This window comes from Stegodyphus dumicola, chromosome 1 (genome assembly GCF_044657685.1).
Source record: "Stegodyphus dumicola isolate Sdum_Otavi_A_Nest chromosome 1, ASM4465768v1".
NCBI lineage: Eukaryota > Metazoa > Arthropoda > Arachnida > Araneae > Eresidae > Stegodyphus > Stegodyphus dumicola.
The window spans coordinates 80,956,286-80,983,218 of record NC_140768.1 but is presented as its reverse complement, the minus strand read 5'-3'; the positions used below and the strand labels follow the sequence as shown (position 1 = coordinate 80,983,218).

Sequence of the window (26,933 nt, the reverse complement as noted above, 5' to 3'; positions counted from 1 at the left end):
CATTATTAATAAAATAAAAAGATAAAAGTCATCAAAATTTTTCATTGTCTAAAGGACACATCAACTGTAAAAACCCAAACTCATAAAATTCACTACTTCCTCTTCCTTTGAATAGTAAAAAATTCTATCATAGTATCAAGGCTCGTTTCCACTTATGCGTTGCGATGTTGTTTCCACTTATGCGTTTCTCCAATCAGAGAATGAATTCACTTTGATTGACATCTGCAATCCGGGCGATGTGCAGTGACGGATGACGTATGGATGGAGTTCAACAATGTTCAGCTTCTATCCATATGTCTGCGGATGCATTGGAGTCACATGGTAAAAAAAGGAGCAATCAAGTGTTATCACCAAAAATTAATGGTGGCAGAAGTAGCAATGAACGCTGGCTTAGGGAAACAATGTTTTGATAAAAAATACTTACGTATTTTAAATATAAAATAATAAATAGTTTTGATAAAAAATACTTATGTATTAATAAAAGTTTTGATAAAAATACTTATGTATTAAACAATGTTTTGATATAAAATAATGTTAATTCAGAAAACTTTTCTGAATTAACATTATAGCGAGAAATCTGCGTGCTAAAAAAGACAGGATTTTAGTTAAAAAAGATAAGAAAAATAAGATAACCGCAACTACAGTACTTATTCGCAGATAAAATCAGGTGTTCAAGAAAATCAGGCGCAAAAATTATAATTCCAAGTCTATGAAATAGCAAAAATTGTCCTGACAATTATTTCCTAGTTCTGCCTACACATTTACCTTTAATGAAAATGAACATCTGACTATATCAAACTGCTATAGCAAATCAGATATCGCGTTAAAAGATTTGTTATTGTTTTCTTTAGAAACAGGTGAAAACTAAAAATGTTAATTATAAATTAAATTTGATAGTCTTTTAAATATTCTACTGCATTAAAGAGTATGTTAAATTTGTATTTCTCTGTTTATAAATATAACTTTTTGGCTAACATATAATTTGTAAGCTCATGGTATATATATTTTTAGCAGCCCTCGAAATGCTACTTTAAAAGATAATGTTTTTTATCAGAAATGTACTGAAGCTGAAGAACAAACTGGTGAATTTTTTAGACAAAAAAATTTAGTTTTAAGAATTGATTTACTTAATGATGTATATAAGCCAAAATATGTGTATGAATCCCGTATCATGATAGCTTAGTGGTTAAGCTGACTGTAACAAGGTTTAACTTTTGGGGTCATAAGTTCGAATCCCATATGCTTTTTCCACCCTGTCTGCAACTTTCTTAGCTTCTTGTTCCAATTTGATTTATATTCATGTTTTATAATTTATTTCTATTATTCTATGCATTAAATATAATGTTTTATTTATGCTCGTATTTATTTAAATTTTCCCCACAAAAAATTTTGAAAATTATATAATACGAATTTAAAGCATACCCTGTATATATATATATATATAATAATTTATTTCCTAAACAGTATTGATTAATTGATTATATTATCACCTAAGTTTAATTAAAGTAGAATTATTTTAAAAGTGTGCATCCATACTGGTAAGTTATATTTTGAAAGATGTTTTGAAGTAATTTGAAAGCAAAATGTTAATAATGTTTTAACGGGGACTGGAATTAAATCATCACGAAGAATAATATTTCAATTGTAAAAGGGAAAATTAAAACATGTAGTCATTGTCATTGATCGGAAATTAGTTGACTTTTCAAGGGGAACAAACCAACTCCCGTTCAATGAACAATAACTGATAAAAATACGTAAATACGAAAGTGTTTCGTCCTTACTCGAGTTATAAGTTAAAGCCAAACCGGCAATTCTAGTCAGGCCAAATATTTCCGCGAATAGTAGGAATTATGAACCAATGCTGATACTCAAAGAACTTATTCTTATGAAGCATTTTAGTCAATTCAATTTGGAGTAAAAATCAATTATTGTAGAGAAATCCTGTAAAACTCGAGTAACTGTTCCCGACACTTTCATGTTTATGCATTTGAGTACTATATTATTTGTAGAAATTAAACATTGGAAATTGTCATTATGAAATCGAATTCAAAGTAAAGTTGAAATAAACATAGAAGATTATAAAAAAAGATAAATAATGCAAACTTTGTAAAAACAAATCAAAGAAAATATAAAAATAATATAGAAAATAATATAAATAAGATCAGTGAATGTACATGAAGATATAAAGGCCAGAAAAGGTATTAAGTAACTTACATTCTTTCTAGTGGGGGAGTTGGCAAAGTGTTCTCTTCGTGTGTGACTCAGAAGTGTAGGGTGTCCGAAAATTCTTAGCGGCAGTAGGGGCTTTGAATAATATCAGTCGGTAAGACTTGGGCGAAGTAATTTATGGTAGTGGGTGGGACTTGTAATTCTTGAGGGATGTATTTTGTGGAGTTCTTATCTGAGAGAGACCGTCTGTTAAGATTTTTTTGAAAATACTAATGAATGGAAATTAATTAATTTCTGGCTAATTGTCGTGTCACAATGATTAAGAATTTAAGAAAGGAAAAAGCCATTTTCACTGTCCAAGAGCTAATAGACAGTCTAAAGGCATGAAATAGGCCCATTTTTTTAGTAACAGTATATGTCTGAAGACAATTAGCTTTTTACAATATATACAATTATGAGTAATTACACTATATACAAATCTTCCAACTGACAGTCATCCAACTTATACCGCCTTCTCAGGTTTAGAAATAAATTATCATATCCCTATCAGTTAAATGATTTAGAGTGAGAACGCCTGCTCTTTTAAGGCAATGGTTGATAAATTGAAAGGGAATTAGATTATTTTTGAGAATTTTGATAAGGATCAAAATTTCGCGTTGTAAATCTATTTTTTGACTAAAAATAATATTTTATGAATTATCCATAAAATATAACTGCCCATAGTGCATTTTAAAACAAATGAGATTTCTAATAAATTATCCAGCTATGACCCTGAAGAAATTAAAAATGAAGAAATCGATGCTAAAATTTTATATACAGTCAAAAGTCGTTAATTCAGACACCCATAATTCGGAATGATCTATAATCCGGACCTCAAAACTAAAAACTTTCTGCGAATGCGCCGCGTTGACACATGCGCATAGGCATTTACGCATGCGTGTAAGACCTTTTACGACTGCGCATATGAGTGTGCGCAAGTGCAGAATACGTTTTCGCGTGCGCGTTTTATGTATAATGGACGTATATGCTAAAATTATCTAATTATCTATTTCAGTTTATGTTGATGATTGCATTGTTCCTTAATTTTCGAATTGGATCCGGCTTATTATTTTTTGCAGACTGTAAGAGTAATTTTATAAAAGTAAGCTTAAACTTTCAATTATATCAAATAGAATTTCCGATATATATTTGTTAATATGTAAAGGATCTAAAGCGAAAGTATGTTTTGAAATCCGAAATCTGTTTATCAATTTCACGCTGCTTTCTCCCCAAATTTGGGCATAATTTAAAAATATACAGTCTCACATGGCAGTCAGCGGTATACAAGCATAGCAAATTTTGTGTAAATATTTTGAACTTTTCTTTACAGTTTCTCTGTATTTTTAAAGTAACAACTATTTTTTAGTTCATTTAACTATTTATTTATTTGTTTATTTTTTCAGTAATGGTACATTTTAGTTTTAATAATATATATTATTTCATTAATATGCAATTAGAGATATTCATAATATGCATTATAACCTTACTTATCTAAAAATTGCTAGCATACTTTACTTTCGCAGTTTATAAGCAGAAATAAAAATTTCCAATAACATGGAATTTCCTTTCATAACCGTCCAGTTTCTTTAAGAGTAAAAGAAACAAAACTTTTCTGCGTTTTATGTCTGAATCCATATCATATCCAAAATAAACAATACTCGCTTAAGCCGGAAAAATTCAGATGTTCAGCGTCATAACTCGCGAACTGGTTGATTGGCGCCAAAATATTACAGTGACACCTAGCGGAGGGAAATGAAAATAATCTACGGATATGCGGCAGTGGAAACTCTTGTACGGATGCCGTAGGCGTGTCTTCAAATGATGCTACGCGTTCATACGCAGTAGTGGAAACGGGCCTTTAGCCTTGAATGGATCTCTATCCAATAACTTGGTCAAAAAGAATATGAGTAGAATCAGAGAACCTGCGTTTGTTCTTTGGTTTAACAATCACATAACCATATATATAAAGAATGCCATATGTTGTCCTAAGATTTACTTACTGTGTACTTGTTCTAGATTGGGTGTCACACCAGTCTCATATAGTCTTTGGCTAGAACACAGAGCAAAGCAATGTAAAGGTATTTTCCTTTATGCATCAAATATGGGTAAAAATATATTTCAGGGTCCCCTTGGCAAAAATTGGTGATTCTTGACGATTGGCCAACAAGGCACAATTTCAAGACCCCCCCCCCCCCCCCGCTACACAAAACCAAAATAACAAGTCAAAGAATTGCACAAACTTGGTGTCCATGTACACATTGATCTATTTTCACTTAAAAAAAAAATCAGAGAATTGTACAAACTCGGCATTGTGCACTCTCTTGACTTTGTCCGTATACACATCGATCCATTAAAAAAAATCAGGAGAATGATGACATCATATAATGTTAAAACAAAGTTACTGATCACCAAAATTGAATAAAATTAGTAGCCAATTGAAGCTCAATAAACTGAATTTTAAATCGCACAATGAAATAACATAAAAAAGCAAATGTATGTTATCGCATATATGCACTATAAAAAGGAAATATCGACTAGAATATGCATACCGTCGTCACCACAGAAATTCACAAAAATAAGAGTAAAAAATATCCTCCGTAGTGCGGGACTGTCAGTGGTGTTTCTTACGACAAACCCATCTGAACAATCATTATGTTTGACCATACGCATTTCCTTCATACAAACAGAACACTTATAATGACTACTAAGTAAACCTTCATTTACACACCAGTCTATTAATGATTTTTTTTCCCCCTTTCATTCCAAATCGTACAGAAACTTCACATTAATCTCATCACATATAGACATTATATGATGTACAGCACAAAATAAGTAACGTACTTCCTAACTGACATTCAACGCATAAATGAGCCCTTATAAATCTTTTCCCGTCAGTCAAATTCACTATCACGAAACCAATGACGTCATAATAGGGTTTCCATAACATTCAACTACTCTGCTTACCATAAATGAAACAACAATTTGGCGATAAATGAAACAACTTGCCGATTATCCAAGAGGCTCCCTAAAAATAGACTAACTCAAATATGGAATATGGATCCCAACATCCTAAATATGGGGAATTTTTAAGGGTTAGTAATTTCTTTGTTATAACTTGCAAAAGTTCTGGAAAAAATATAAAAAAGTTTCGATTAAGGATATCCATATATTTTATTATATCCAATTTTGATACCTTTGAAAGTCCACTGTGCATTATAAATTAACTCTAAGTGTATAGGAAACTGCACGGGGCCAAAAGGTTCATTTAGTATAGCAGGATATATATTTTCTTTTAATGTAAATGTTAAGTTATATATGTAAGATAGTGTAATTTTTGGAAGGACCTTTTTGACTTAAAAAACATATATTCAGACAGTACTTAAAGCAAATAAAATTTCGCTTTTTATGTTTTAAAATAGCAAATGCAAATTTTCAGAAGTCATGTAAATTCATCAGCTGCTAAGTTTAATGTTACTGTAAGTATACTTTGATGAATGCTTAAGAAATTACCTGCCAAGCAGTATATAAATATAATTCTTATTTGTCATCACAGTACCAGAGTTTTGTAATGTATAATTTATTTAAGATAAAGATTTTTCTCCTTAAATATATTATAATTTTGTTTTTAGGATACCATTATGGTTACGAGCAATAGATAGAGAAGATCTGCTAGAGTGTGATCCAAATTATATATATTATAATGCTAGACTATGTGATGCTCATTTTGCTGACTGGGCATTTACTAGTTCTGAACGGGTGAAATTAATATCGTATGCAATGCCATGCCAAGAGCAACCACCATCCGATTCTTTAGAGAATTCAAATTCTAACCTAGTTCCTAAGATTGCATCTCGAGTTGTACCTGAAACTTTCACTACCAGTACAAATATTCCAATTCAGTCTGAAAACAATCATGTTACTGTAAATGCTGATAATGTGATTTTGAAGGCAACTCAAATACCAAAATATAAGGATTTGTTTACATGTGCAGATGAAATGAAACTACTCATCAAGCAAGTTAAGAATCATCCAGTGTTATATGTTCCATATCATGTGGATTATAAAAAAGGCTATGTGAAAGATACCATTTGGAATGAAATAGCTAGGAGATTAAAATATGCAAATGGTAAGTATCTTTTTACTAGTAAAAGGAAATTATAATGGTATATTTTAGTATCAATGTATTGTCGCAACCCCTTTGGTGAAATTGTGATTTTTGACTGAACAAAAAGAGTTATGATTTGAAAAAAATTATTTATTACATATATATTTTATATTCCAGTTAGATACTTATCTCAAAAATCATTCTGCTTCCAAGCAAGTTTTTATTTCTTCTGTTCTGGTAGAAATTTGTGAGGAACAGTTTAAGAAAATATTCAAAGGAATTTTTCCCTTTAAAAAGTTTGCTCCTAAATACTATATTCCTGTAAAAATTTTATTGCAGTTTCTTTCACTGTAGACAAATCTGGCAGGTACAGTGGATCTGAAACAAGAATTGTCTTGGATGACTAATGATATCTCAAGATACGAACAAGTAAGCAGCAAACAGCGCCAAAAAATGCACTTAATGTAGCAGATCAAATTTCCTCATAAGAAGATGGAAAGGAGGATAATACTACTAGTTATTTGATCCACAAAATCTGTGCAAATTGGGGTAAGATGCAGAGGTTCAGGAAATCTTATGACAGTGATAAATCAGTAGTAAACCATACCATAAATATTTGCAATGCCATGTCTTGCTTTAGAAACATCTTGAAATGAAGACAGAAGCAAATCACAGTGGAGAAGTTTTTATTGGGAAAAGAGTCCAATGAATCTCAAGTGGAGGAGAGCTGTAGTAAGAGAAAAGGGGGAGGGCCAGGAAAACAGCAACCATCTGCTATTTTTGCAAAATAATATTTCCCTTTCAAAAAATAATATTTTGTGTCTAGTTTCTTCACCATTTTCTACGTAAGCCATAAACTTCTCTTCTTAAGCTATAGCAAAAATTTAATTTTTATATGTGCCAAATATTGTGTATGTATTAGATTTAATGAATTCTGTTTGTTTTGCATTATAAACTTATATTCAAAGTATTCTTTTTTAAGCGATCATATAGAATCTGGGAATGGATTAATTTGTTTCACATTGATTCGTGTTAGGAAAATTAGACTGTAGTGTAGAAAAGGCTGCCCCTTAGATTGGCACTAAATATCGACATTGGTACTGGTGTTCTGGTAACCCAGAATTGAATGTGTTTTCTCAATGTTTAGTAAAAATTTTTTTGTTATGTGCCAATATTTTTTCTGAAATTTAATCTGATTGGAACTTCTTAGTTTAGTGATCAAGGACTACATGGTTTGTAGTGTGTGTATCATGTTTTACAACTAAAGTATTTTTAATTTTCACTGTATTTTGAATTATTGGATTTCTAACTGCCATTAATTGACTGTTGGTTTCCATCAGCTGGCTGTTTCTAATTAATCATTTTTCCCATCATCCCTGCAAAAAAGTGTGTCTGGCAAGATAAATCCTCATTTTTTCACCATGATTTAGAACAAAAGAGTAAGAAAGCTATTATTGATTGGTGTATGAATGAAGGTTTAATTAGTTCTTGATATAAATGTCCAGTATGTACGAAAGATATGCTTCTGGTGGAGCATATAAGGATCGATCGAGGAGCTATGACTGGATCTGTTATGACAAAGGGGCAAATGCTCATCATTGTAAAACCTCTTACAGTGTAAGGGTACATGGTTTGAAGAAAGCAAAATGAGTAAAATTGATATTTTAATTTTTATATATTTGTGGGTATATGAAGCTGGAATGAATCTGCTTATGGATGAGGTGAATGTCTGTTTGAATTAAAATATGGTTGATGGGAGGAATTTTATAGAGAAGTGTGTGTGGATGTATATGTAAAAATGAGTGTAACGATTGGTAGTCCGGATATGGTTCTGGAGATTGATTAGAGGAAGTTTGACAAAAGAAAATATAATAGTGGTAGAAGAGTAATTGGAAAGTGGGTATTGAAAAAGAGGGAGTGGCTGGGGTTTGTTTTAGATTGTGGAAGCTCATAAGAAAGAGTCCACATTGTTGGTGATTTCTCGAAAAATGCAAACTGAAACCGTGATGATTTCACACTCCTGGAAAGTGTATGGTTGTCTCTGTAATCTGTCGTATTGAGCTATGAATCTCTCTCTCACTTACTAAGACCTTGAAACTGGTGGAAAAATTAATTTTTCATTGGGATAAGTGTCTTCAGTTAAATGATGATTATATTTAAAAACTGCATTATAACTGTTATTTGATTTTTTAATGATGCTGATAGTATTTGCATAGTGTAAAATGTGGTTGCATACCAAAGGAGCATACTAAATGTAAGTAAAATGTAAATTTAAAAGGTCCTTTCCTTGAGCTTGACAAAACAGATGAACAGGATATGTCAGCCTATGACATGTGAGAAAAAACATATGATGAATAACAGATGATTAACAGAACTGGAGTATCAGCAGGTACTTGGTTGTGACAATTCCATGCCATACATCATTATCAATGCTATCTGGGATATTCTACTGATTCCTATTCTTTATATTTAAAGTGACTATATTTAATTGCTGTAAAGAATTAAATACAGAAAATTCTTTAATTTGAAAATAAATAAGGTACTATTTTCATTGAGACAAATGGAATGAAATGAGAATTATAATTTAGTTATGACAGCAGACCAATAATTCAAAAAAATATATTTTAATATACACTCATATACTTGTCTATAAATATACAAAAACATATTTATTATTAACTATTGGTAACTATTGAAATATTCGTAAAAAATAATTTGAATATTATGTTTTTAATTAATTTAATATTTTATTAAAAAATATTATTTTCTTTAACGGTATATTTTTTATCCGAGTGAAAGCTTTGCAATTGATTCAGATCATTTATTAAAATTTCGTGAAATTTCTCACATGAATTGGTCAAATTATATTTTAGGCTTAATACAGGTTTTAATGTCCAACTGCGTTTTTTTCAATTGTCCATATTTTATTGATACTAGAAAAAACACGTTCTGTTGGTGCATATGTTCCTAGAAGGGAGAGCGTGTGTTCTACAATTTTCAAAATATTTTCATAAGGAATATTATTCTGTTTAAAATGAAGGAATAACTTTGTCCATTTTTTGTCTGTTTCCAAATTTGCTGACAACCAACATTTAATTTTTTCATCAGTAACATATCTTTTTACCAATGACAGACACCTCATCAAAAAGATCATTTTCACAAATATTACTTTTCGGAAAATGTTTGGTTACTAATATATTAAAAAGATTTTTCCACATATTCCCATAAAATCTCCTTTTTTAATGTTACCCAATGAAAGTTTTTAATATCCTCGAATTGAATTCTCAAGATTCTTCAAGATATTCCAAGCAGTTATTATAAAAATTTCTGACTTCTTTCAGAAAATCAGATCGTTTAATAAGGCACCTTGTTCTTCCAACCTTGTGATGTCCTTTCGAATAACTAAAGAAACGTAATCGTTATCAGCTCTTTCTCGCAATTTTGTTTTTAAATTTTTGATTTCATTTGACATTTCCGTAGTTGAAATTTTGTCCCCTTCAATAATTTTCACAGCATTGTGAAATAATGTAGCTTGATTGTGGATGAACTGAAGACAAATTTGTGATGTTTTATTTTCAAAAAAACAGCTGCAATATTCTTGGACATTTATCTTGTGATAAAAAGTATGATTTTAATGGTTCGTATATTTTAAAAATATTTTCAACAGCTGGTAAAAAAGCTAGCCATCATGTTTTGCTGTAAACAATAATTCTTTTATATTCGATTTCTGCGCTTTCACAAAAATCCTTCAAACTTTCAACATGCACAGTATATATATATATATATATAAAAATATGAATAAATTTTTGAAATAATATTTTCAACATCTACTGGAAGTAAGTCAGAGGCTGTTTGAATAGAATTGTGCAGAATGTGCACCGCACAACCTGCTCCAATAATTTTTTAGTTCAAACATTCGTTAAGTTCCATAAAAACTTTATTGGTGCTCTTCTAGCTTTTCCACCAAAATTTGCATTAATGTCAATAATAAAATTATTGCCTCACAATAGGCAATAATTTTATTGCTCAAATTATTCTTTTTTAAAATAATACTTGTTGAATCAAAAATTATTTATGAAGTTTAACCCAGCAGCCGCCCAGACGGTATAGTGGTTAGGGAAGCCTGACTGCGATACCGAAGGGCCTGGGTTCGAATCCTGGACTGCCCGTCCCTTCATAGGAAGCAATGGTGGCCTACCTATTAGGTGCCTCCATAATAAAGAGACCACCACGTCTGGCCTTAGTGTAGATTAATGGACTCTGTCACAAAACTGTAACTGTTCACAATCTGCCATTGGGGAGAAAAAAAGGTTCACCCAGCAATGAAACAAAATCTAATATTCTAATTTTAATTCCTGTTTCTGGATCAAAAAGTCTAACAATTGTAGGAAATAATTTTAAATCTTTGTGGTTGGAAGCATCATAGTATATGGACATAAATGTGCATTTAATCTAATTCTTTTTGCAAATGTGAAAACAAATATGGTGAAAAAACATTACAAATAATTGCTTCGGTTTTTTTGTCCTTGCACGTGCAAAATTTTGTCGTACAATGTTTTGATCATTTGCGACGTACAATCAAGTGATTTGAAACTTTGATTGTGCTTTATGGTGTGGAAAGCAAATGACCCTTCAGCTAATGCTAGCTGTTCCTCCGTTAACAATACATATTCCTTGATGAGACGTAACAACAATGATCGAATACCACCGAGTACATTTAACTTTTTACATCGCCTAATTTAGTTTACTCTGCATGCATTTTATGAGTCTTTTTATTTCTTTATATTCACTATGATAATTAATAAATAATAGGTAATATATTTTACAGCACATTTAAAATAGAAAATGCAGATGTTTTCTGAAAAGCGGGATATTTTTAAAAATCGGCGGGACGCAGAGGACTGTCCCGCCGAAATCGGGACGTATGGTCATTTTATCTATATTACATCTTCGACAGCTATATTCCATATCAGGATTCTATGCATCGCACTGCTGCACCACACCGGAGAGAATCATGGCTACTGACCACATCAATAACCAGGACAACAAATGCACCAGTTAGGCACATTTGGAGAACACACAGTCTTTGCACATTTTTTGTCTTCTACTGTGGGATTGTATACTTTATCCTTTTCAGCACTGTGCAGCCTCAAAGAGGATTGGAAATTCCCTAACCCTTTCTTTCGCAGAGCTGAAAAGAGAATAAAACAAAAACAGCATTCATTAGTTGAAGTTCAAGATCTAATAGATTCATACATTTCCTATGTTTGTCCCTGCCGAGATTCTTTGCTAAAATATTGGTAGACATTTGTGCTATAAGCATATACTGAATGTCAATTTCTTTTTTATCATATAACTCTGTAGTGTAATGCAGCGTTTCTTAAACTGTGGGTAGCGAGACCTGCAGCAGGAGGTCGCAAAAAAAATTAGCAGTTTTGATAGTTCTTTAACTTATTATAATAATTTTACAATTACCTAATATTTTTACACAATATATTTAAGAATAGATAAAGATAAGTCAATACACACAAAGAAAAAGGGAAAACATTTTGACGCATTCTTTTTATAATAGAAACGTTTGTTTTACTTGCTTTGCACGTTGAAGTTGTCATTTCGTCTGTTACTTATTGAAAATTTTCACATTCTTCTATGTCTTAAAATTAGAAATTAAAGTTAATGACCTAAAACTGCAATAGTATATTACAGTACAAGTGAAAAAGATTTACAGTTTCACACATGCATGTGTCGGATTTGCGCGATGCTTATGGGGCACCACAAAATTTTCGTAAATATTATGGGGTCCTGGGAGTCGCAAAACAAATCTCGATTATAAAAAGGGGTCACAACTGAAAAAAATTTAAGAAACCCTGGTGTAATGAAAGCAAGTTTTGTTTGAGGGTAATGAACTGCATTTTTCACTAAATCTGTACTCCTTGATTATCATAAGATAATACATTTGGTTTGCTATCTTCTCCAAAAAATCTAGTTCTCTTCATACCAAATGCAAGTGTATCTCTTCTTTTGAAGCTTCAGTTAATGGTATGTATTCTGCTTCAGTGCTTGATAGTGCTATAATTCTTTGCTTGCATGATTTCCAGAAAATTGGGATTTCTCCTAATATGAAAATATAGCCACTGTCGAAAGTAATTTTGACACAATCAGCGTGTACATAGCATTTAGGGGGAAATATATTTCAGGGTACCCTTGGTGAAAATTGGAAATTTTTTGAAGCCTTCTTGTTTACGTTCAGCGCCCTCCCTAGTAAAATGCAATAAAACATAAAAAAATTTAACCTCAATAAACTGCATTTTAAATCAAAATAAAACAAGAAAATAACATAAAAATGGAAATACATGTTATCTAATCTGTGCAATAAATATTGACTTACCTTATTTAGAAATTTCTGCATCTTCCTATGTGTGGCACACAGAATTCCTGAATAGCATTAAAAAATTATTTAAAATTATATGAATTAGAACTGTATACTGCTGTCGCCATATAAATTAAAAAAAGTAACAATTAAAAATAACCTCTGTAGTGCCTGTCAATGGCGTTTCTTTCAAAAATCAGTTTTTATATCCCACATATTTTGCCTCAATAAATTGCATATTAAATCAAAATAAAACAAGGAAATAACATGAAAATGGAAATACATACTGCTGTCGCCACATAAATTCACAAAAGTAACAAAAACAATCTCCGTAGTGCCGGACTTTTGGTGGTGTTTCTTTTGAAAATCCCGTTTTATATAAAGTACAAAGTCCGCAATCTGGACTCATCAGGACTTTGGCGATTCCGGATTATCGATTTTTCCGGATTATAGATCATCAATTTAAATCTGGTAAGATGGCATGCAGAAATTATACAATTAAAAATATGAAAACTTAATTTATGAAATAAAGAGCTATTATGATCTAAAGGATATCAAAATTTACAAAATAAAAAAGCTTAATATTTATTTGTTTACTTTATTAAACATTTCTTTCAATGTAAGTTGTTTAAGTTGCTTCGTTTTTTGTGCTAATACTTTCTCTTTAATTCTATAAATGGACATAATTTCTTGTTCAGTTGCAAAGTTCCACTGTTCAAGTCCTGTAATTGCTGTGTCGAGAATACCGATTAATAACTTGTCAATCGAAATTTTTTCGTTTTCACTAACCTCTCTGTCACTTTCTTCATCATCGGAAGCGGTATTTTCTGGATCTAGAACCATACTACAGATTTTGCCATCCGTTAATTGATTGATGATTGGGGTATTGTTGTCGCAATGAAAAACTTCTGTTATATCATCTTCATTTGTTACCACTTCTCCACATTTCTTTACAAAATCTAATAACTGGAAAATTTCACCTTTTGTTTGCGATGTCCGAAAACCTTCAAATTCACGGCTATCGTCTATTCTACATTAAACGTGCATGCGTAAAGCATACAAAAAAAAAGTTTGTGGCTTTGAGGTCCAGATTATAGATCATTCCGTATAATGGACGTCCGGATTACAGACTTTGTACTGTACCACATACTTTTGATAGTATTAATATGAGCTCCGGTTTCCGGATCCTTAATTGTCACTGCATGATTTGATGAATGAAGCCATTTAAACTTTCATTTATGTACCAGTCAATCAATACTTTCTTTCCCATTTGTTCCAAATTGTACAGAAACTTTAGGTTATCTTACCACCGGCAGCCATTTAATGGTGTAAAGTGCAAAATAAACAACGTACTTTCTAGCCGACATCCAACGCAGAAAAAACCTGAGAAATATTCACCCAAATCCAAAATCAGCATGATCACACATTGCAACCAACCACGTAATGATTGGGTTTCCATAATATTCACCATAAAATACTCAGGTTACCATAAATGAAACAACTTGGCGATAATCTAAGGGTTATTGTAAAATATAGACTACCCAGCATTTAGTACTTTCGTTCATTTTTCAATAAGTTATCTTGACATTAAATGCAGATTTAAGATAATGTAGTACACGGTTTACTTGAATCCAATGAAAGCATTTCAGATTTTAAATTTACTAAGTCTACTAACAGAATTAATATCAAGTTGTGTAGATGCAACTAAGTAAATTAAGGATTGATACTTAATTACTGAACAACCATCTTGTCTACGCTTTCATTTTCTTTGGAACGTTTGAAAATTTACATAGTCGTCATATTGGAGTCAGGTGGTGTTGAAACAGGCTTACATTCTTGCATACCACACTTAAACAAGTGTTCTTTTATGTACTGAATTTGGCTAATTGTTATATTTTCATTTAGTGTACTTTTAATGCCTAAACACGGTTTAATTTTACTCTCCCTCATTTCAAAAGATTTGCTGAGAGTTTGTTTAATTTATATCATAGAAGATTTGCTTTAGAATTATCAAATCATCTACATGAATGGCAATTATGAGACAGTCATCAATTCCTTTCTGAACATAATGCAAATATTTGATGTCAACTTTTTGAATTTGAGCTTCCACAAAGTTTTATCTAATTTTAGCCATCACTTTCCTCCTGCTTAAGTCGATAAATTGAATTTTCAACTTACAAACTTTGCCTTCAAAAGTTAGGAAACCTGATTGATTAAGCTGTTCATTCAAATAACAACTGATTGAACAACCATTTGATTAAGTTTCAGAATCATATTTGGGAGCTAAAGCAAGCACTGTTCATATAGAGTTGTACTGAACTATGTGTGAAAATGTTCTGTATAATCTATTCCATATTTTTGCGAGCATTCTTTCATGATAAGTCTAGCCTTCTACCAACTGACTGTGTCGTCCACCTTTCACTTTATTTGGAATATCCATTTGCAGCCAACAGCTTATATTAGCTGGCAAGTCAGTTATGTCCCATGTTATTGTTCCTCATTAAGTTGTTGTATACTTTTTCCATAGCAGTTCTCCATTTTTCTGCATCTGGTTTGGATAAAACTTCTACAATTTCTTGAACTGCAAAAACTTCAAAGTTACGAAATTAGCATGTTTTTGCTGTTAGGCTTTTCTTGGTGTGCCTGGTTACCTGTTTTCAGAATGGTCCTCTTTCTGAACCATCCTTTCTGATCTTCTTCTTCCTGGTCCTCTGTCTGATTTTTGATATTTTTGATTTACAGTTTCTTCACCTTTTGTTCTCCATTTGAAACTTCAGAATTCTTGTTCTGAGCTTTCTTCACTAGAAATAAATTCAATAAATTCCTGTTTGTCAGCCTATTAAAGTTTCTGTTCTTGCTTCAATTTCAAGCAGTTCCAAAATCAAACTTTTCCACTTTGTGTTGCTTCACGGATTCCAGGTTTTCATAGACAATATGCTTTTGCTTTCTCAGAATATCCAATAAGAATATATTCTTCACTTCTCAGGGAAAATTTATTTTTAATGCAGAAGCTTTACTTTCAATGATTCTGAAGTGCAATACTGTAGGTTTTCTTATAGGCAAAAGTTATTCAGGCATTTTGATCTACTTTTGTAAGACATCGGTTAAGTGTGCAAGCTGCTGTTGAAACCATTTCTGCCCACAATCCTTAGGGTAATTTTGACCTTAAACAGCATACATCTGACCATTTCAGCTAGGGTACAATTGGTAAATTCTGCAACTCTTTTCAGTTGCAGCTCTTACTCATCTAAAAACTGACATCTGATATCCTTTTCTAAGAAATGATCAAATTCATGGTTTTTGAATTCTTTCACATTATCTCTGTGGAGTATTTTCAGTTGCTTCACCATTTGCTTCTCAACATGGAATTTGTACTTTTTAAATGTGCCATGGGCTTAAGACCTTTTTTGTAGGGCGTATATAGTAATTTTTTTGCAATTTGTCATCGATGAATGTTGCAATAAATTTTCTGGCTGTTTTGCTCTCACAGACTTGGTTTGGATGATTTTCTTTCGGACTCTTAGACTTTTCAGTTTAGAAGGATTTGAAGGCAAGATTTAAGGCCTACAATTTCCAGAAAAATGTGATGAAATGAAAAGTGTCTTCATGGTATTAACAAGTAATGGATGTGTTTCATAGGAAATTTGTGATGAATTTCTTATCGTTTGGATAATTTTTGAAAAAACAGGAAAAAGAAAATTATTTGAATCTTCTCATTTTGATACCAGAACTCTTAACATGTTTATCTTCCCTTTGTTTTCTTATCTTTCCACTAGACACAAAAGTTAAAGCAAAAAAAATTCAAAACTGACAATTTATTAAAAGATTTATCATATATGTCTCAGTGCTGCCCTAAGTTCTAAAATTTTGCCATCCATAAGTTTTGTTGCTCTGTGCTTCACTGAATTCTAAAAATTCTGTCACATTGGCTCTAGCTCCAGCTGTGACCTTATATCATTTCATATTTATTCCCAGTACTTATATTACAGTACAAAGTTTTTAATTCGGACTCGTCTGGACTTAGGCGATTCCGGATTGGGGGTTTTTCCGGGTTATAGATCATCAATTTAAGTCTGGTAAGATGGCATGCAGAAATTATAAACTTAAAAATATGGAACTGTAATTTATGAAATAAAGAGCAATTATGATCTAAAGGGTATCAAAATTTACAAAAAAAAGCTTAATATTTATTTGTTTACTTTATTAAACATTTCTTTCAATGTAAGTTGTTTAAGTTGCTTTGTTTTATGTGCTAATACTTTCTCTTTAATTCTATGAACGGACATAATTTCTTGTTCAGTTGCAAAGTTCCACTGTTCAAGTCCTGTAATTACATAGCATTTAGGGGAAAATATATTTCAGGGTACCCTTGGTAAAAATTGGAAATTTTTTGAAGCCTTCTTGTTTACGTGCAGCGCCCTCCCTAGTAAAATGCAATAAAACATAAAAAAATTTAACCTCAATAAACTGCATTTTAAATCAAAATAAAACAAGAAAATAACATAAAAATGGAAATGCATGTTATCTAATCTGTGCAGTAAATGTTGACTTACCTTATTTAGAAATTTCTGCGTCTTCCTATGTGTATCACACAGAATTCCTGAATAGCATTCAAAAATTGTTTAAAATGATTTGAATTAGAACTGTATACTGCTGTCGCCACATAAATTAAAAAAAGTAACAATTAAAAATAACCTCTGTAGTGCCTGTCGATGGCGTTTCTTTCAAAAATCCCTTCAAATATTTTGCCTCAATAAATTGCATCTTAAATCAAAATAAAACAAGGAAATAACATGAAAATGGAAATACATACTGCTGTCGCCACATAAACTCACAAAAGTAACAATTAAAAACAACCTCCGTAGTGCGGACTTTAGGTGGTGTTTCTTTTGAAAATCCCGTTTTATATAAAGTACAAAGTCCGCATTCCGGACTCATCAGGACTTTGGCGATTCCGGATTAGGGGTTTTTTCCGGATTATAGATCATCAATTTAAATCTGGTAAGAAGGCATGCAGAAATTATACAATTAAAAATATGAAAACTTAATTTATGAAATAAAGTGCTATTATGATCTAAAGAATATCAAAATTTACAAAATAAAAAAGCTTAATATTTATTTGTTTACATAATTAAACATTTCTTTCAATGTAAGTTGTTCAAGTTGCTTCGTTTTTTGTGCTAATACTTTCTCTTTAATTCTATAAATGGACATAATGTCTTGTTCAGTTACAAAGTTCCGCTGTTCAAGTCCTATAATTGCTGTGCCGAGTATACTGACTAACTTGTCAATCGAAATTTTTTTGTTTTCACTAACCTCTCTGTCACTTTCTTCATGCCTTTATCCATTTTTTGCAGCAATTCCACTTTTTGTTTGATGGACATCGAAACATGTTTTCGCTTTGTGGATCTTTTGGCAGCTCCAAAATTGGAAACTCTTTTTGACATAATTGAAAGTTGAAGCTTACTTTTTATAAAATTGCTCTAACAGTCTGCAAAAAATAATAATGCAATAATAATAATAATGCATAAAATAATAAACCTGAAATTTAGAATTAATTTCAGGTTAGAAGATTACGGAACAACGCAATCTGCAACATTAACTGAAATAGATAATTTTAGCCTAGCTTATATTGTACGTTATACATTAAACGTGCATGCGTAAACGTATTATGTGCATGCCTAAAGGTATTATGTGAATGCATATGCACATGCGTAAACACTCCACATGCGCAGAAAGTTTGTAGCTTTGAGGTCCGGATTATGGATATCCGGATTAAACACTTTGTACTGTATTAAAAAAATAAAATTAGCAATTTCTTCTATGCATTCTAAGTACAATCAGTTCTTTAGAATAATAGAAATCTTTAATTAAATCTGAAAATTCTAAAACGAAGAGGAAACTCATTGAAGAAGAAATTGATTTTATAAGAAGAGAGAAAATTATTCTTCAAAGGTACATTGTTGAAACATTTGTAAATTTGAGGACGGAGCAGAAACTAATGGGACATTAATTTGTTTATTGACTCAAATAAACTTAGAAAAGATGCTCAAAAGAAGGGAAGTGATGCAAATTAGCTAAAATATAAGGAAAATTTTCAAAATAAAAAGATGCATAAACATTTTGTTATTTGTTATTGTAACATTATAATTGGAGTAAAATGCTCTTAGTTATTTTTATTGGAAATTTTTTTTAGAAATAATAAAAAAGAAATTTTAATTTTAACTATGTAATCTATTGATTAATTATATAATTGAATTATTTGTAACTAACTACTCAGCCTTAGAAGTTATTTCTACATGTTAAGCTGAGTTATCACTCTCCCTATATTTGTTGTGGATATCCAACTTCACATAAAATTTTCATAAAACTAGACCAGCGATTTTCAACTGATGGTACGTAAAAAAACAAAGTATTTTTAGCTATTAAATTCAAAAATTAAATACCCCAAAATCCTGTTTAAGTTTTTTCTATAACACTTGTAAATTTGCGATCTGAGCTTTGTTCAAGGTCAATAGATGTTCATAAACTTCAGGAAAATAATCCATTTTTAGTTTCACAAATATTCTTTTAGCCATAGACATAACAAAATTTGTCATAAATGAAGTTTTCAAAACAACTAATAGAAATGGATGTTGTATTTAATAGGAAATAAAAATAAGTTCCTATAAAAAGATAATAGTATCTCATTAATTCTTTTAGACTTGATTGATTTATTACCATGTCTAGATTTTAATGTCACCACCAATTCCGGGCTCATAATGCTCGATTTTCAGTTAGAATAATTTTCTACATCAATTTACTGTTTCTAACTGCAGGTATTTTGTCTTCTTCTTGTCTTGCATTCCTTACTTTTCTATGCGATTTGAGAATATTGTTTTTGAAGAACTTGTAATATATTGTGCGTTTAAATATTTGTGAAAAATAATGAAATAAATCTAGATTTTTCAAAATGGCTAGGATTGACTAAACGGAAAAGTGATGATTCACAGGTGATGGATCCAGGACAATCTACTAGCACTAAGAATATCTAAAAGAAAAGAAAATTTATTTATAAAAAAATATAATGAAATTTATATATTATTTAGTTTTACTTGGAATGGAGATGAAATAGATCCTCAATGTGTTTTTTAACAGAGGATCCTCCATTTTCTTTAAAGTGTTTGTAAATTTTGAGTGCTTTTTGTTTAATGATATTATTATCCAATGGAATTTTTTTGTGACAGCTATCATCAATCCAAATGCTGAGTTCTTTTGCAGCTTCTCAATTATTGGTGCTAAGGGGTGAGCTGCATGTTTTGCAGATGTCGAAGATCCTGCCACAACCGCACTTTTTTATTTCATTTTTCTGAAAAGTCTAGACAATTGCTTCAATCAAATTCAAGACATTTTCCAATGTGAGATGCTTTTTCTCCTTTTAAAAGACCTCTTAATTTTTTTTTTTTTTTTTTTTTTTATTTATTTTTTTTTAAATCTTTATCGGACATAGTTTGGTTATACTTTAAGACACTGTGCTCAACACAAACTGCCGACCAGTAACATAAGACTCTTTTGTCTTCAGGCTGTGAAGCAGAGGATTCAAATGTTGGAAGCCGAACTTGTAGATTGTGCATTTGGGAGCTCTTATTGTGACTTCAGCTGTTCATCTTCTGCTATAGTGAGTTTCTTCATTATTATCTTGTGAGAGTGCTCTCTTGAAACTGTGTATTGTTTCTATAGGGCTATACTCTGAAGATCATTTAGAGAAACTATTTTCCTCCATTACTGGTTAAGAATTCAGTGTTTGCTATCCACCACGTGGCTCGTCTTCCTGAGGATATGGAACCGGATCTTGGAAGACAACTGGCAGAATTTACTAAAGAAGGATTCTTATACGTTAAATGATTGTGTGGGTGCTTTGCTCAATATGAAAAACTTCCTGCAGAGTTCATTAAAGTTCTTGGGATTTCTTGAGCAATTTTCCTTTTGTGTTATAGGATGCGGCATTGTAGGAGAGTTCCCTCTAATTATGAATCATGTTATAACGAAACCTGTGTTACCAGATGGCATGTTGTAGGATGGCTACCTGTATACTTTTACTTAATTGAGGCTTTGCTAGTGCTCTATACTGTTGTATATGTTGTATGTACTTGGAAAAGGCCCTAAGATAACACAGATTAATTCTCCTTAAATTGGCAGATATAACAAACCCCTTTTTTTAGTGTATGAAATGTTCCACATTCTGAATGCTAAAGAGTAAGTTTAATATATTCTCTGATATTTGTGGCAATGGAAAAAACCAGATGAAGTTATGCTAAATGTTTCTGGAGAATTCTAAAAATTTGAAATAAATGTTTGAGCAAGCTGATGTTCTTGTAATATTTCTTGTAGTTGTGCAATGCCGAAATACAATTGTGAGACACATTATGTGTATTACATGAGTATTTTGTAGGTTGACATTCTGCAATTCATTGTTCATGCTGAAAGTAAGTCCCTATGCAATGTAATAAATATTGAGTAAATAATAATAATAATAAAAAAAAAGTTTCATTTCAAAAGGAATCTATCTGCAATTTAGCAAGTACTAATGCTTATTATAATAGTAAATCCCATGATAATAGTATTGCTTTTATTATTATGCTGGTTAAATGGATGTCTTGGTTGAGATGTTTTTTCCCCGTTCTAGAAAAATAACCTCTATCCTTCCCTCACTTTTTCTAGAAAGAAAAATTATAAATGTTTCTGTAATAAGGTTTATCATTTATCTTATTACTTTATATTTGCATGCATCTTTTGTGATTACAACTATGTATTTTAGGAAATGAAGCTGAAGTTCAATGGAATTATTTGACAAACTGCTACAGGTTTGCTTTAGAAGTCCGAAATAAGAAGAGACCTAAAAAGAATATAAGTATTTGGAGTGGCTACAAAGAAATGGAATTTTTACTCCCATTCATGGATATTTGTCCAATGATAACTTCTTCGCAATTAAATGGAGATGAATATGTTAGCAACACTGAAAGTGAATCAGAATTGCTCATTCAAGAATCTTCAGATGAAGAAAGTGTTCGTGTTTCTGGCAGTGGAAATTCTGAAGACCATAACCAGTCATCATCATCAGAAATAGTTATTGCTGAATGCACAATTTATAATAAACAACCATCAGATTTATTAGACTCTAGAAATATAAAACTGGTTGCCTGTAAAGAGATGAAAAGTCCAAGTAATTGTAATATAACTGATGAAACAGAGCTCATATCAAATTGTACAATTGATTTTTCTGGTGATAATATGGATGTTCGGGATCAAAATGATGAAACGTCTTTAGTATTGATAGTTGATGATTGCTCTGTGGATATCCAGGATGAAAACGATGAGACATCTTTAGGTATAGTTGATGAAAGTTCTATAGATGTTCAAGATGAAAATGATGAGACATCTTTAGAAGTAGCTACTGATGAATGCTCAGTTTATGATAATTTTTCCTCAAAAATGACTAGTTTAAAGAAAACAAAAGTTAATGCATCTAGTCGTAAAAGACCTCTAGATCATGATAAAATATGCAGTGAAAGAGATTTGAAATCAAGGAAAACAATAGATGGTGATGAACAAATTCAAAAACAAGATGGACTGTACCAGTTTTTTATGTCTGTGTACTCTACAACCAAATCTCTGCCAAGAGTATCCCAACAGAAAATACAGAAAAAAGTGCTTGAGATAGTTTTAAGGGCTGAAGAACAACTAGAATCTGATGTGTGTGTCTCCACAACAAGTTGATAATGTCTGAAAATTATCAAATTCTATATATTTTATCAAATGCTGTGCAAAGTAATGTTTTCTTTATGAGAAAAATTAATTTTTATTTAGGTACCACATAACTGAAACATTTTAAGACTAATTTCTAGGTATAAGAAATTGTTCTAATTATTCTTGTATTATATACAACAAATGTCTATATGATAAATTTTATTTTTGTTGATATTTGTAAAATAATTTATTGTTAGCCATAATGTACCTGAAAATTTTTGTTGATGAAAAATCTAGTATCATTCTCTCATCAAATAAGGCTTATGAAAACCTTATTTGATGAGAGAAAAAAGAAATAATGGTATTTTCTGATTATCTGCACCCCCAGTTTTAGTGTTTGTTCAGTAGAACTGACATGTTTTTGGCTTATTTGTGAGTATGCATATGGCAACAGTCAACCCACCCATATGCATACCATGCTGTTTAAAAACAAGTTTATGCACATGAATTTAAATTATTATGTTATTGAACAGTTAACTGCCATTGAAATATAAATGTGAGCCACATGAAGTTTTTTCTTTCACAAAATAATCTTAATTTTTTAAAAAACAACTCTATTTATTAATCATTCATGAAGGAAAGATTGCACCCATGAATCTAAAAAATGACAGAAGTTTTTCATCAAGTCATCAATGAATTGGCTTGGAAGTGCAATAATTAGAACGCATTGAAATAATTCTTTGTTGCCATTTTAATTTTTGATCTCATTCAAAGGTCAAGTATTTTTTATTTGTTTATTTTATTTTTGTTAATGTGAAATTATTATTAAAGACATCTTTAGCAGAGGCCTTTCAAATTTTTCATAGCCATTAATTTGTTCCCTTGCCATTTATTATCTACAGTATGTGGCTAGTGTTGTCATTGTACAACATATAAGATTTTTATTCTGCATGAGGCCTAGCAAATAACCAATATCTGGATTTTTGCCATTTGATGTCACATCAAATTTTCATCTCTCATACTGTAAGTATTTAACAAACTGATTTAAAATCAATAAATGCATATTTTGATTTACACTTTTATTTAATTTTCTAATAATGTAGTTAATTTGTGTAATATAAAATGCATTTAATTAACAATGTATGCAACTGCTAATGTTTATGAACATTTGCAAGATTATTGACATTTGTAAAAGAAATTTCTAATGCCAGATGTTATGTATATCAATATAGAATTTTTGATTTTATTTTACCATAAATTTATTTTCAAGTGTCTTGTTTTATTCCTGATGTAATTGTTGTTTTAAAAAGAACTAATTCAAATTTAATTTGCATTCCTATATTTAATTTTAATAAATACTAATTGGCACTCTTAAGACATCCAATTTCTTTAATACATGTTTTTTATACTTGGGGGTGGGGGATTTTTATGATACCTCAATAAAAAGAAGCCTAAAATTTTTAATTTCTATTTTTGTAGGAGATATATATCGTTAATTAGTACATTTTTTCCACAAGAAAGTTGAAAAATGTTAGTGGGTTGTAAGATTTGAATTTTAAGAAATTGGCATTAGATATAATGTTTCTGAAAAATTAAGGAAATTATGGTATTTCTTCAAAAAATTAAACTGCCTCCCACCTTTTTTTTAAACATCAAATTTGTAGAGTAATTAAATAAGCTGTGAAGGAAACTATAAGAAACATAAGGATGTGTAGGTTCCTGTCGATAACTTATGCATATTTGTCATATTACGTATCTAGAAAGCCAAATTTTTATTAATTTTTTTATGTAGAATTATTACTATAGAAATAAAAATGCTCATAAATGTTAGATTTCTTTTTATTTTTTATTGTATATTTTATTTTAGCTTTGCTATAATACGGAATGCCGCATGTATCGTTTATTACTCTCAATCTTCCTTCAAAGCCAATGTCTACTTTTTTCCGTGCTCAAGCTGCATTGGTGTCAGATGGAATATATAGTCACATCTCCGATTTAGAAGAATAGAATCATTATGTTTCGGGCTTGACCTAAAGTAATTTTTTTAACCCTCTTCCTAACTCTCTGCTCATTGGAGGCGTTGTTTCTTTCCACTTGTAACTTGAAACCTTTAAACTATGAAAAGATACCTCCATCTCTTCTGTTATCTTAGATTTCTCTTCAAAGAACTTCTGACTAGGAATTTGCGATGAGGCCACTTTTGAGGCGAGTTAATTTATAACTTTCTCTTCTGTCTGTCATATTTTTTGACTTGAGAAGTAGCGCAAATAAATCTCCAATTGTATGGGAAAGGAGCTGCTATCATTCCCTAAACTTGTTGACTGTATGTAAATAATAAAAATAGTTATGTTCCTGAATGACATGTGATTTTTTAAAACTTTATTTGGTTATATTCTTTTTTCTAAATATTCCACTTCGTTCGCTTGGCGATGAAACGTAAAGTGGAAATGATAAGGGGGAAGGGCACGGATTTCGCTTTCTGATTCCCCCTCCTTTTTCTTCCGCTTGTATGTCTTCATGGCTGTTGACCTAAAGAGCATTGCCACCTTTGTCAACGCTTCTTCAATTTCGACTAGTAAGAACCATTGGTTACATTCCCTAAGTTTGAATGGAAGTAATACTTCTTTAAAATTAGGCTTCTGTGCATGAAGGCAGTCTTACTACTAAGTTGACGGAAGATTACTTCCTCGCCTAGAAAGTGCAAGTGTTCAAAGTTCCAGAGGAGCAGCAAGTTATTATCAATAACTTCGTGAAGTTGTATTTGAATAAAACCTTGACACTTTTGTTATTTACATATATTAAACCTCTGTCTCAATGAAAAGCAAAACTTAATGACAGTTGAATAGATGAAATCTAATGAAATGAAAATTTCTTCTCTTATATAGAGAGAGATAGATACAAAAGGGCAAAAACGCGTATGTTTTCCATTAGCAACGTCTGTTTGGGAAAATATCGTATTCTGAAAACCGTTGTAAAATCAGTTTTTATGAAGTCTTAAAGTCTGAGCTACAAGAGATGACATCAGAAAACGAAAATTCGATTTTCGTAAAATTAAAATGTGCTAGGTTCGAAACTCTCTAAGTTCTTGGGTATTAGAGAAAATCCAATTCTTTCAAATCAAAGTTTCATCAAGCGCTTTTTTTTTTTTTTTTTTTTTTTTTTTTATAGTTTATTATGGAAAAAAGGAAGGAAATATGTTTTAATTGCAGTTTGGGAATTAAACTTATTTTGTCGAAAATTTGATATTTTTCAACGAAAATGTTATAATTCTTCCTCATATCTGAAAATGCATTTTACTAGAATTAAACATTCATATCGCAACTTTGTTGTGCATCGCAACATTGACAACAGTGCCGTTTTAACCCTTTGCGGCTCAGTGTTTCCACTACATGGAACACCCAAATTGAATCGCTTCTGAAACCTTTAAATTCAACCGTAAATAGATAAAAATGCCTTTAAAATATACTTTAAACTTTTCTTTTTAAACAGTAGATAGCAGCATATCACAAAGAGACACAGAATTTTCATGTATTATGTGTTACTAAAATGCACTTTTTTTCAAGTAATTTTCTCTATTTTTTTAATGATATAAAAAATTTTATTTGGAAAAAAAAATTAGGCATAATTTTGCTGGCCGTACTCCAAATTATTTGTTCTATATTTTTTTTAAAAAAACCATGCGCAGAATCATTGAATGAAACCGGGTGTTCCAGTAGCGGGAACACTGCGCCTTTAGCGATCTCATGCTGTTACGAATCAGAACATCTGTGCTTAGGAGAGAACATCCGTTGTTTACGTTTTTTCTTTCCGTTGTTTTTTTTTTGGGGGGGGGGATGAATTCAAACAAAGCAGTATTGAGGGGTGAGGGGTGTTTTGTGTTATGAAAGTTCTAATATTGGCATCTCGAATTTTTTGGGAGTAGTTTTTTTTTTTTTTTTTTTTTTTTTAGGCGGGAATTTTATTAGTAGCTTGACTCATCTTTACTTAGACCTGCGCGAATTTTTTGCTGTCGCATTTTAGTCTCATTCCCATTTATTTTCAATAATTGTGTAGATATTTTTCGTGTATGTATATATTATAGGCTTGTTTTTCTTTATTGTTAATATTAATCGTAGTTAATTTTTTATTATTAATTTTCCATAAATATCGCGGAGAGGTCTAACTCTTTCCGAAAATTTGTAAATATTTTTGTATATAGGACTTGTGTATATAGATATTTATCTCATTTATCCGTATATATTCAAAAATATTGTGTATATCCAGGAAACCATGTATACAGCCATAATACAGAGTTTTTTCATTCTTATACAAACGCTTCTACTCATTTTCCTGCTTCACTGTAATGTTCGCTTAGTCGCACTTTTAAAAGCTCTGGCGGCGCAGTGTTCCACATCATGGAACACCCACAGAATTAAAACGGTAAGTGCAATTTTTACAAAATTTCACCTGTATACTCCCTTAGGACTAAATAGACTGCATACAACTTTTTTTGTTGAAATTCCGACGTTAACGTATAGTACGCCG

The 26,933-nt window shown here is 31.1% G+C and overlaps 1 protein-coding gene and 1 long non-coding RNA gene across 2 annotated transcripts in view; one reads left to right on the top strand and one right to left on the bottom strand.

Moving 5' to 3' along the window:
* Window positions 1-24,239, top strand: part of LOC118184310 (uncharacterized) — a 29,980-nt gene extending 5,741 nt beyond the window's left edge. The window contains exons 2-3 of the mRNA XM_035353964.2: window positions 5,838-6,334; window positions 21,481-24,239. Coding sequence (XP_035209855.1) covers window positions 5,838-6,334; window positions 21,481-22,439 — 1,456 coding nt within the window. The 3' untranslated portion in view covers window positions 22,440-24,239. The remainder of the gene's footprint in view (window positions 1-5,837; window positions 6,335-21,480) is intronic.
* The window catches only part of LOC118184313 (uncharacterized), an 80,569-nt gene continuing 62,614 nt past the window's right edge, over window positions 8,979-26,933 (bottom strand). Inside the window, exon 3 of the long non-coding RNA XR_004757404.2 lies at window positions 8,979-11,504. This is a non-coding gene — a long non-coding RNA (uncharacterized LOC118184313). The remainder of the gene's footprint in view (window positions 11,505-26,933) is intronic.